Source organism: Neoarius graeffei, chromosome 2 (genome assembly GCF_027579695.1).
Source record: "Neoarius graeffei isolate fNeoGra1 chromosome 2, fNeoGra1.pri, whole genome shotgun sequence".
Classification (NCBI taxonomy): Eukaryota; Metazoa; Chordata; class Actinopteri; order Siluriformes; family Ariidae; genus Neoarius; species Neoarius graeffei.
In genome coordinates, this window is record NC_083570.1 from 41,415,947 (window position 1) to 41,429,174 (window position 13,228).

Consider the following 13,228-nt stretch of genomic DNA (forward strand, 5'->3'; position numbering starts at 1 on the left):
TTTTTTATTACTATTTTTAAAATGCTAGTTCTGGAAACAGACTGCTCAAGGGTCCTCAAACTGGTTATTGGTGTGGTTTAATTTTTTGTACGAACTGCTGATCTCACTCACATGTACAAAAACGAGCACAGATGATGAGTGCGTGTTATTAGATTAAACAAGTCCGAGTTGTGTACTGGGGTGGAATGGTAAACATTCACGGTGTAGGATTACAGCTACAACTCATTATAATGAATAGTTTTTGTAAACCACACTCATTTTATACACATTGATTTATAGGTTTCTGATCCTGTACATGTTACTATTAGAGGTTTTTATTCTGTAAATCATTCTGGATAAAGTGGAAGGATGGTTTAGAATGATGTAAGGAGGCTGCTTCGGCATGGCTGCGGTCACAGTTTCTTGTGAAGAAAGAAAAAAGTTTCCATGCCACAAAAATACGTAATTCAAAACACATATTATGGACAGGTAGAATGAATGAAGGTATTGTACTGCTTTGAGTAGCTGTGTGTGTGTGAGAGAGACAGGGGAGCGGGGGGGTTGGTTTCTTGAATGGCTTTGGCCAACATTCTCCGCTGTCAGGCCACAGCTCGGAAAGCTGCAGGGCCATGTAAGAAGGGTCTCTGAAAGCTGGATGGACTCTTCTAATCATTTTCTTTTAATTTGTTTAAATCCAGCGAAAGTGTTATGATTATTTTTTATTTCTTTCCACAACCCAAGCATAAAGGGGAAGTCTGCAGTCAAATGTCACTGAAATTTTGCATCCACCTAGTCCTGAGTTATACCCCTAGTAACAAATGCCCTTAGCAACCAAGACACAAATCTTCAGCAAGTTCCGGTCATCTTCGGTAATGAAGTCACATCGAGAATAACAATATCTGCGTCAGAGAACACTGGTGAAATCCAGTTGGAGGATGATTGGGGAAAGTAATTTTTCCATCTGAAGTAGACCGAGTGATTGAGAAGTTAGAGGGGAATGAAGAAATTGAGTAGGTGCTTTATGTTGGTCCTTATATGTATGAGCCAGATGCAACCAATGCTGAAAATGTTTTCATTTTCAAACTCAATCACCCTGTCTGGATCCATTGTTAAGCCATATTTCAGTAAAAAAAATGGTGATACTGCAGTCTTTAAAGGGGAACTGAAGGCAAATTGTTTACTATCAGCATTCTATTTATCTCATTTTATTAAATATCGGAATGCATTTTCGATCGCTATTTTGTCGCTGCTATAGCAAGTTATGAGTGTTTGAAATACGCTCTGTAATATATCAGTCCATATGTCAAAGCAATGGCCGTAAACGAGATTCGTTGAGACCTGTGCGAGACATCATAGGACGAAAGTAAAACGTACAGTGGAAATCAAAGTGACCAACATCTGCCAACGTTGTCAAAAGACGCGCGCGCCCTCCTTCGAATGCTGACGTAATCGAGCCGAAAGTTTTGTTTGTTTTGATAGCAATCAGGAAAGTTTGAAAAAAGTGGCAGTAATTGTCATTTAAACTCATTTTTGTGCAATATTTTGTTTGGAAAACAGTTTTCAAAATGGCGCCGCTGACACCTGGCTGACACGTCACGTTTTGAAGTCTCGCACAAGTCTCATGAAGATCGCACAGATAAGTGACACCTGCCGTGGACCAAACGAACTAAATTCAACATGGCTAAAAGCCGAATAGGCCGATAAGTATAATATCTAATTGCAATTAGTTGCCAATACAAGTCATGATATAAGGTTACTAAAACCGAAAACGTAATTGAATAACACGTTAATTAAGAAATAAAGCAAGTTTAAAAATGACTTCAGTTCTCCTTTAATCCATGGGGAATTGATCTGAAGTCGGATCTCATCCATTTTGTTTGTGGGACCAAACGTTAGCCAGGAAGGGTTATATAGGGGTTAGCCCTTAACCTATCTCACAGCCCTCTCCCGCTGGTGTTTACATTCTTTCTGTCAGTGTGGCACATGTCTGTTCAGTCACGCTGAAAATTCCCTGCGGGGTATTCTGGATATTGCCGCTGGAAATTCATGATAGTTGAACAAAACACCTTTTGAACAGTGAATCCAGGAAGATCCAAAGTTCAACAGGTCTTGTTAGCTGTACCAAGAATTCTCATGGGTGAGCCAGTAAAAAGCACTGAAACTATCACCCTTTCTCGATGTGTTATGTGGCCATTCCAGCTGTTCAGAAACCACATTTTCGGCATCGGTTGCATCTGACTCATATGTATAAACTCACACATAAAGCACCTCCTCAATCTCTTCCTCCCCCTCGAACCCCTCAATCGCTTATGCCATCTCAGATACAACCAGACGCACAGCTTGTGAACAGGCAAGGCAGGCAACTGCTTGGGGCCCCCTGGCCCAGGGGCCCCCTGAGAGTCAGGGCCTGAGGGCTTATTTATTTTGTTTTTTATTGTTTTTATTGTTCTTTACCATTGTATTTTCACATTTGGAATTTAAAAACTTTGGTTTCATACATTTTTCGTTGGTGTCAGATTATTTATAACATATTGGTGATGAACACTGGTCAGAAGGGCCCCCTGGAAATTTTTGCTTGGGGCCACAACAGACTCTAGAATCGCCTCTGGATACAACAGAAGAAGAACTTTCCCAATCATCCTCCGTCTGGCTTTCAAAGGTGTTCTTTATCACAGCAACCCGTGTTATTCTTCAAATCACATCACACTTCCAGGTTCACAGATTTTATCAGGAAACTTCAGAAAATAATACTATTTCCCCTTCAAAAATATATTGAAGAATTTTTTTCACATGGTTTTCTTTGTTATATTATTGTTAAATTGATCATTTATGACTTGAAAATGCATTTTATAGAAATTCAATGTCCTACTTCACACTACGACCGCGAGTTGGCCTAGTGGTTAGTGTGTCCGCCTCTCGACTGGGAGATCGTGAGTTCCCCTCGTGGTTGGCTCATACTAAAGACCATCATAAACATGGTACCTACTACCCTCTGGCGAGGCACGCTGCAAAACAGATGCGAGTGGGGAAGTCAAACTCTTGTGGTTACCAGAGGACTAGCCCCTAGCTGTGTAGGCGAGAGGCCAAGGGCTATCGAAATGGAGATCAGCACCGCACCCATACGCCTTAAAGAGCTGGTTAGTACTGGGACAGGAGACTGGGAAGACCAGATTCTGGTGTAAGAAGGACTTTGACTTTTTGACTTCACACTACCCCTTCAATAGAACCAACAGTCTCTGTATTGGAATTATGGTGCGGTAGATGAACAGTAATGCCCTGTTTACATGAGGCTTATGCTGAAATGTGCCTGTATAATAATCATTTTCTTTTTTTTTGTTATATATGACAGGTTTTCATACATTAGTGGACGATGGAGGAGATGGAAGTTCTGGAATGTTCTCCAAGTCACGCTGTTTCTGTTATACATTGCGAGAACAGGTAAAGGAACGCTGTAGCTGTTGAATCACTTTAGAAGGCGATGGATATGTTTCTAAACTTTATAAATGTGTTATGAATGCTTATAATTATGATTAAATTTTCATTTCTGGTGTTATTGTGCCCATTTTATTAACTCAACTTTCTGCTTCATTTCATCAACTCCATTCACTTCTCTTTCATGCTTCCATGTTTCTTTGCTTTAACACTGGTGTGTGTGTGAGAGAGAGAGAGAGAGAGAGAGAGAGAGAGAGAGAAAGAAAGAGAGAGAGAGAATATACAGTGCATATGTATACATGTTTTTCTCATCTGTTTTGTTGATTTGGGACAGTGCATTTCAACATTTTCTTCATTCATATTTTGTAGATTCTGTGTGTGTGTGTGTGTGTGTGTGTGTGTGTGTGTGTATGTATAAAATTCTTATAGTCAAGAACCTGCTCATAAACTGTTACATCCCTTGAAATATGGATCTGAACTCAAAGGTTCCTGCTAAGTTCCTTTTTCAGTTTCTAAATTCTTAATGATATTAGTCAGGAGTTTTTCACAGTCCTGTTTAATTAGGAAACATACTGCTGATTGCACAGATGAACTTTATTTAAATGATTTAAACATGAAAACTAAATACCCCCATAAGAATATAGGGTGATAGAATAGAATAGGTGATATTAGACTTTCTAGTTTCTACATGTCATGCTAAACACTTTGTCCATCCTTGGCCCCAAAGAATTAAGCTTAAAATATTATTTAAATATTTAACAATTATTCACCAAAGGTGAAGTGAATATCGGTGAATTGTTTTACTATAAATTCACAGGTGATTATTTTAAAAAACTAAGAAAAAAAAAGTATTTAAAAAAGTCATTTATTTAAAACTTCGAAAGCTGCATGCAAACGTAATAACAGCGCATGCAGACGTGTCACTTATCTATGGCAAGTACTTTGTTTTGAAATAGATAAAATAAACCGCAATTCCACCTTACCTTTGAATAGTTTTAGACCAAATTTCATAGCATCTTTAGTGCTTTTAGGAACAGCATTTTATTTCATAATATTTGTAATTCTTCCTCACTTATGGTGACGAAGCGATTGGCTGCCATTTTGCGAGTCGCTTGAGGTGATTATCGAGAAATAGTCCAAATTTCTCGACCAATCAGTGCGCACGATTTCCTATAATCATCTGTGTATTTATAATAAAAATATATAATAATATGCTAAAAAAGGTCGGTGTCCAGTTGCTCAAAACATGGATATCTTTTAACCAATGGTTAAATCACTATTTAACATTATTAAATATAACCTACCATTAAACTGTTGTTTAAAACTCTGTTAAAGTTAACCAAGTGGTTAAAGTTAACACACCTCCCAGCCTCCGTTATCTTTTAACCAAGTGGTTATACGCAAACATCAAAATGGTGTTCGTCTTACAGGCGAACGCTGCTGGCCTGTTTCCGATTGTTAATGCACGCCGTCCAAAACAATTCAGACGAGGACCAAACTTCGATACAATGACACAGAACTTCAACATTGGTACCGATTTGGTAGAGAATCTCTCCGTTATGTATTTGATTTGTTGCAAGAAGATTTGGGATGCCCAATGCGAAGAAACCATGCATTGTCCATTGAGGAGCAGGTGCTCGTTGCCCTTCGATTTTATGCCAGCAGTAGTTTTTTCCAAGTCATCGGTGATACAATGGGCATCGACAATGGTGAGTGTGGCATTGTAGGATTTATTTTGACATGGTGTGATGTCGTAACCAATTGGTTAGGGCTAAACCAATTGGTTTGCTAACGGTATGGTTAAATAGCTTCAAGAAACGAATTTTAACGGCAGGTTAAAATTTTAACGGATGGTTACAGGTTAACCTGCTGTTAAAATAACCATGTTTTGAACAACCGGACCCTGATGGTTAACCAACTGTCTGGTTTCTTCTGCCCAAAACAGTCCTGCGATAACAGTTAATGTATCACATCATTCAATACAAGTTTCTTAATTTAATGCGACAGCATATCAAACAATACACTCAGCAAACTGCATAATATAGTCATCATAAAATACAGCCTATGTCACATGATGTGCAGTAATCATTTCAAATCAATCACGCCAAAACTTCTGGTCTTCATCTCAAGTCAAATAATACTACAGGGTTTTAAAACAAAACATGATTCTCTTAAGCTGTTTTTCACAAGCCAATATGCGAGCATACTAGAAAAAACAGCACGAAATAGGCACTGAACAATTCCTCCAAAACATTAAGGTCTGGTGCTTGGGATCAGCTTGGCTTCCTGGTGAGTTATAGCACTGAAGGTGGAGCAAAATTTTATGGTGAGAAAAATCTGTTAAGTATGTGTACAACACATATTTGGTGGTGCTAATACCACCAACACATCCAAAAAAATAAATAAAGGAAGAATCTTGCATGCACGCACGCACATACTTCAAGAACACATTGAGGACTCCAGAGAATGGAATAACTCTGACAACACAGCTAGCTCACAGCACAATAATGCTGCAATCCATTATTCCTGATTTTCCAAAGTTCCAACCTGAAAGCATTCCAGTGCTTAATCTGGGAAAAACTCGGATGCCCAGAGCAAGCTGATATTTGTATGCCTAGTCTCTGAATTTGATAAACATATGAATGAAATCTACATTAATTATTTCTGTGTGATTAGCAAAGAATAATGACATATAATGCAAATTAAAGCAGTCTTGTTCATCTCTGCTGATAAAAAACAATCTGTCACAGAGGTGTTGGTGGTCTAATTTGGGCTGAAATCACCAGAATTTCATTACAAATCTAAACTAACCCCGCTGTTAAACATGTTTTCACAACACAAAAGCTACGTACAGTGGGGAAAATAGCTATTCAACATGTCAACTATTTCTCTATTAAGCCTCATGGTATGGGGCTGTTTCTCTTCTCATGGTACCAGCAGAATCCAGATTCTCAAAGGAAAAATGAATGGAGTCATGTACTGGAAAATTCTTGAGGAGAACATGTTGCCATCCACTAGCATGATGAGGATGAGACGTGGGTGGACTTTCCAGCAGGGCAGCAATCCCAAACACACTGCAAAGCAGACTCTTAATTGGTTCCATAGGAAGAAAATAAAAGTGTTGGAACGACCCAGTCAATCAGCACTCATAAAACCCAACAGAACATTTGTTGAATGAACTGAAGATCATGATTCACTTCATGTAAAGATTGTTTGTGTAGAAGAATGAGCCAAAATCACACCTGGACACTGTGGGAGATTAGTTTCTTCATACAGGAAGCATCTTGAAGTTGTCGTTGCAAACAAACACTTCTTCGCCAAGTATTAAATACAGTTCAGTTAACATTTTCAATACTTTTTCCTTTGTCATTCCACTTTACAGCACAGATCTTTTTTATAGACTGGAATATTACAATTTCTTTTTCTATTTAAATTTTTTTTTTTGCACTAATACCAGTGTCTGCTGAACATTTCACATCAATAGTGGCACTGGAAATATGTTTAATAGAAAAATAGTTGATGTTTTGAATATTTATCCCCCCCAGGTGATGACTCCAGCTTTAATTGTTGAGAAATAAGCTATTAAAGTGTATTTAAAAGCATAATATAATGTCTTTTTATGGCATGACAATTAATATATAATTTGTTTAAGTATACTTCAGTATGGCGGCACAGTGGTGTAGTGGTTAGCGCTGTCGCCTCACAGCAAGAAGGTCTGGGTTCGAGCCCCGGGGCCGGTGAGGGCCTTTCTGTGCGGAGTTTGCATGTTCTCCCCGTGTCTGCGTGGGTTTCCTCCGGGTGCTCCGGTTTCCCCCACAGTCCAAAGACATGCAGGTTAGGTTAACTGGTGACTCTAAATTGACCATAGGTGTGAATGTGAGTGTGAATGGTTGTCTGTGTCTATGTGTCAGCCCTGTGATGACCTGGCGACTTGTCCAGGGTGTACCCCGCCTTTCGCCCGTAGTCAGCTGGGATAGGCTCCAGCTTGCCTGCGACCCTGTAGAACAGGATAAAGCGGCTAGAGATAATGAGATGAAATGAGATACTTCAGTATTTGAAAAAAAAATCAAGTGTACATCCTTCTAGCATACTGAAGGGTAATTTAAAGTGATACCTTTTAAATTACCCTTCAGTATGCTATTAGGGATTTAAACTTGATTTTTAACACTTGATTTTGAAATATTAAAAAACATTCCTTATTCCAACATTAAAAGAAGAAGAAGAAGACTTTATTTGTCACATGTACACTCAAGTAGAGATTTAAGCACACAGTGAAATGTCTCCTCTGCATTTAACCCATCTGAAGCAGTGAACACACACATGCGCACACACATACCCAGAGCAGTGGGTGGCTATGCTACAGCACCTGGGGAGCAGTTGTGGGTTAGGTGCCCTCCTCAAAGGCACTCCAGCCCAACCTCAGGCCATGGCTGCCCCGTGTTAACTTAACCTGCATGTCTTTGAACTGTGGCAGAAACCGGAGCACCTGGAGGAAACCCACACAGACACGGGGAGAACATGCAAACTCCACACAGAAAGGCCCCCATTGGCCGCTGGGCTTGAGCCCAGAACCTTCTTGCTGTGAGGAGACAGTGCTAACCACTACACCACTGTGCCACCCAAATCTTATTTCCATCCATCCATCCATCCATTATCTATAGCCACTTTTCCTGTGCAGGGTCGCAGGCAAGCTGGAGCCTATCCCAGCTGACTATGGGTGAAAGGCGGGGTACACCCTGGATAAGTCACCAGATAATCGCAGGGCTGACACATAGGCTACGTTTACATTAGACCGTATCTGTCTCGTTTTCTTCGCGGATGCACTGTCCGTTTACATTAAACCGCCTGGAAACGCCGGGAAACGGGAATCCGCCAGGGTCCACGTATTCAATCCAGATCGTGTCAGCTCCGGTGCTGTGTAAACATTCAGAATACGCGGATACGCTGTGCTGAGCTCTAGCTGGCGTCTCATTGGACAACGTCATTGTGACATCCACCTTCCTGATTCGCTGGCGTTGGTCATGTGACGCGACTGCTGAAAAACGGCGCGGACTTCCGCCTTGTATCACCTTTCATTAAAGAGTATAAAAGTATGAAAATACTACAAATACTGATGCAAATACTGCCCATTGTGTAGTTATGATTGTCTTTAGGCTTGCCATCCTTCCACTTGCAAGTGGTAAGTGATATGCGCTGGGATCACACACACAGCGGCTCAGTCCCGAATCACTGCTTGTTCACTTCACTCGCGTGCTGTGTGAGCTGCGCAAGGCCAGAGTGCGCATCCTCCAGAGGGCACTCGCTGTTCAGGGCGGAGTGATTTGGAGCGCAGGATGCCTGCGGAGCCGAGCGTATCCGTGTATTGGTATTGCTGTGTGCACGCGAATCGTGTATTGGCGTTGCTGTGTGCACACTAATCGTTTTAAAAACGTTAATCTGATGATCCGCTGATACGGTCTAATGTAAACATGGGCATAGAGACAAACAACCACTCACATCTACGGTCAATAGAGCCACCAATTAACCTAACCTGCATGTCTTTGGATTGTGGGGGGAAACTGGAGCACCCCAAGGAAACCCACATAGACATGGGGAGAACATGCAAAGTCCACACAGAAAGGCCATCGTCGGCCACTGGGCTTGAACTCGGGACCTTCTTGTTGTGAGGCGACAGCGCTAACCACTACACCACCGTGCCGCCCCTATATATATATATATATATATATATAAAGCACTAAGCCATAATAAATGAAACAAAGTCAAGATTTGGTGTGAGACAATTCTTTGCTTTAAAAAATAGTAGTCTTAAGTATAGTGAGTGCAGTTTTATAAGGAAATGAGCTGTAGGTTTTACTGAGCATCTTGCAGAACCAGCCACAGTTCTACTGGACACTTTTGACTGTCACATTTGCTTCTTAATTTTGCAGCAAAACCCAGTAGCCTTCATTATATTTTCTTTTTTAATCTGAAAAGTGGGCTCGTATAGAATATGTTGCTCAGATCAAAACATTTTTTTCTGTAATATTTAATTTTGTGCTGGAAAACGAACCTTTGGACTCTAAAATGTTTTTGTACTGACTCGATAATGTAGAAGTCATAAAATAGAAATCTATAACAAAGTTTGTATGAAAAAATAGGGTGCCTAAGACTTTTGCACAGTAGTGTGTGTGTGTATACACGCACATATATATGCACACACACACACACACACACTGTGTTTGAGTGTGTTCCTGGAGACAAAATCTGTCAGGGCTTTTATATTAATTATTTGGCATCAATTCCACAACAAAGGGGACCTGTGTGTGCGTGGTTATGTCCTGTAGTGTACATTGATTAAGAATGGCCAGGTGCTTCCTGAACACATGCTCTGAGAAGAGTATACACACTTTTTGAATGACATGGAATTAAATGGTTATGAAAAATAAATGAAGTGCTGTGGACAGGAGATGATGAGATGCACGTAGGTGATATGTGAAGAGAGAGAGAATAAAGGGAAGAGGGTTGCTGAGAGGTGTCTATGATTAACACATTCTCTTATATGATGTTGCTGAAAGAGTGCTATTTTTATCCCTGGACATTGGGGCATTTTAGAAAAAGTACTTGGGTCCATTCCAGTGTGTTCTGGTTCTGAAAGGACCTTTTCTGATCTGTCTACTCTGCTGTAATCAGACATTCTCTTGCTGACCTTCATCCAGTGCCATGCCATGACTACCTCCCTCTTCACATTCCTGCTGTACCACAAGCTGCCCTGCAATGCGCAGCAGAATTATAGCTACAGATTATCACAGATAATAACACCTCCAACATAGATATTAGTCCCTCACATCTAGTCCATTGCTTTATTTCGCAAATTATGAATTATAGAGTAATTACGGTACAAAAAAATTCGGATGACAAATTTACCACAGTAACACGTCAACACAAATACAGTAACATATCAACATTACATCGATATGGAAGGGGGCGGGACTTATCGAACTTCTTATGTACACTGCTGATTGGCTACATTGTGCATCAGTCTGAGAAAGATGGCAGAAAACAGAAAGCTGGAAGATGTTTTCAGTAAGAGGAAACATGTATTAGTCATGTGCCATGTCCAATCAGCAACAAGCATAATGACTATTGAAATAGGAACTAGCCTTTCCTTTGTGAGTCAGTGCTGCCGTGTTTGTGAATTTACTGCTCTGCTATGAGTTTTGTTGCTGCTGTTTCTGATTTCGGTGTGTTATCCTGTTTTGGAATAGTATAAATTCAGTATAAATCCTCCGGTGTACTCAGTGTTGTATGTATGGAGACATCATGTGCACAAGGAACAAGACACAACAGCAGTGGACTGAATTAAAATCTTTGCAGATGTCTATCAAAATAACAAGGCTGTCTCAGTAATACCTCCTCACGCAGTACATAACATTAATCAAGGACCTGGACCACCCACTTTGTTTTTCTTTCTTTCTTTCTGTCAGAGAGTCCAGTTATGTGTAAAACAAACAATAGCAGCAAACTCTCTGGAATTGGACTTAATATTGATTTAAAATCTCTTAAAGCTCTTCAAGGCATGCTGTTATAGGAAAATAATCAGCAACAGGGTGAACTGATGTTTCTTGGTGCAAAGTGCAGTTACTGTCCCCACTACAGAATTTGATTATTTTCCAAAACAAGTGTGGACCAAAATGCTTGATTCTTCTTAAATAAAAAGTGATTCACCAATTAATTCATTAGTAGTTAATTAAAGAACTAATCACAATGTTGTCAGTTTATTTATTATCAGTTTAAAGTTACATGTAATGTTGTTGAGACATGTTCATTATCACATCATTTATAGTAGTGCTAAACAGTCGTTTTCTCACCAGCTGCATTTTTCTTTCTCTTGAAGTTAATAAGACAAAAAAAAAAACAGTTTCAGCCATGGTGAAAAACTGTTACAAAGCACCTGGCACCAGAGACTCATTTACAGTGGTGCTTGAAAGTTTGTGAACCCTTTAGAATTTTCTATATTTCTGCATAAATATGACCGAAAACATCATCAGATTTTCACACAAGTCCTAAAAGTAGATAAAGAGAACCCAGTTAAACAAATGAGACAAAAAAAATTATACTTGGTCATTTATTTATTGAGGAAAATGATCCAATATTACATATTTGTGAGTGGCAGAAGTATGTGAACCTCTAGGATTAGCAGTTAATTTGAAGGTGAAATTAGAGTCAGGTGTTTTCAATCAATGGGATGACAATCAGGTGTGAGTGGGCACCCTGTTTTATTTAAAGAACAGGGATCTATCAAAGTCTGAGCTTCACAACACATGTTTGTGGAAGTGTATCATGGCACGCACAAAGGAGATTTCTGAGGACCTCAGAAAAAGCGTTGTTGATGCTCATCAGGCTGGAAAAGGTTACAAAACCATCTCTAAAGAGTTTGGACTCCACCAATCCACAGTCAGACAGATTGTGTACATCTCATCTCATTATCTGTAGCCGCTTTATCCTGTTCTACAGGGTCGCAGGCAAGCTGGAGCCTATCCCAGCTGACTATGGGCGAAAGGCGGGGTACACCCTGGACAAGTCGCCAGGTCATCACAGGGCTGACACATAGACACAGACAACCATTCACATTCACACCTATGGTCAATTTAGAGTCACCAGTTAACCTAACCTGCATGTCTTTGGACTGTGGGGGAAACCGGAGCACCCAGAGGAAACCCACGCGGACACGGGGAGAACATGCAAACTCCGCACAGAAAGGCCCTCGCCGGCCACGGGGCTCGAACCCAGGACCTTCTTGCTGTGAGGCGACAGCACTAACCACTACACCACCGTGCTGCCCTAGATTGTGTACAAATGGAGGAAATTCAAAACCATTGTTCCCCTCCCCAGGAGTGGTCGACCAACAAAGATCACTCCAAGAGCAAGGCGTGTAATAGTCAGCGAGGTCACAAAGGACCCCAGGGTAACTTCTAAGCAACTGAAGGCCTCTCTCACATTGGCTAATGTTAATGTTCATGAGTCCACCATCAGGAGAACACTAAACAACAGTGGTGTGCATGGCAGGGTTGCAAGGAGAAAGCCACTGCTCTCCAAAAAGAATATTGCTGCTCATTTGCAGTTTGCTAAAGATCACGTGGACAAGCCAGAAGGCTATTGGAAAAATGTTTTGTGGACAGATGAGATCAAAATAGAACTTTTTGGTTTAAATGAGAAGCGTTATGTTTGGAGAAAGGAAAACACTGCATTCCAGCACAAGAACCATCATCCATCTGTGAAACATGGTGGTGGTAGTATCATGGTTTGGGCCTGTTTTGCTGCATCTGGGCCAGGACGGCTTGCCATCATTGATGGAACAATGAATTCTGAATTATACTAGCAAATTCTAAAGGAAAATGTCAGGACATCTGTCCATGAACTGAAACTTAAGAGAAGGTGGGTCATGCAGCAAGACAACGACCCTAAGCACACAAGTTGTTCTACCAAAGAATGGTTAAAGAAGAATAAAGTTAATGTTTTGGAATGGCCAAATCAAAGTCCTGACCTTCATCAATCGAAATGTTGTGGAAGGACCTGAAGCGAGCAGTTCATGTGAGGAAACCCACCAACATCCCAGAGTTGAAGCTGTTCTGTACGGAGGAATGGGCTAAAATTCCCCCAAGCCAGTGTGCAGGACTGATCAACAGTTACCGGAAACATTTAGTTGCAGTTATTGCTGCACAAGGGGGTCACACCAGATACTGAAAGCAAAGGTTCACATACTTTTGCCACTCACAGATGTGCAATATTGGATCATTTTCTTCAATAAATAAATGACCAAGTATAATATTTTTTGTCT

At 40.5% G+C, this 13,228-nt stretch overlaps 1 protein-coding gene across 9 annotated transcripts in view; it reads left to right on the plus strand.

The window, feature by feature from the left end:
- The window catches only part of adgrg6 (adhesion G protein-coupled receptor G6), a 93,164-nt gene that overhangs the window by 2,072 nt on the left and 77,864 nt on the right, over nt 1-13,228 (plus strand). For all 9 annotated transcript variants that reach the window (XM_060914235.1, XM_060914238.1, XM_060914239.1 and 6 more), the window contains exon 2: nt 3,329-3,417. In XM_060914235.1, coding sequence (XP_060770218.1) covers nt 3,329-3,417 — 89 coding nt within the window. The remainder of the gene's footprint in view (nt 1-3,328; nt 3,418-13,228) is intronic.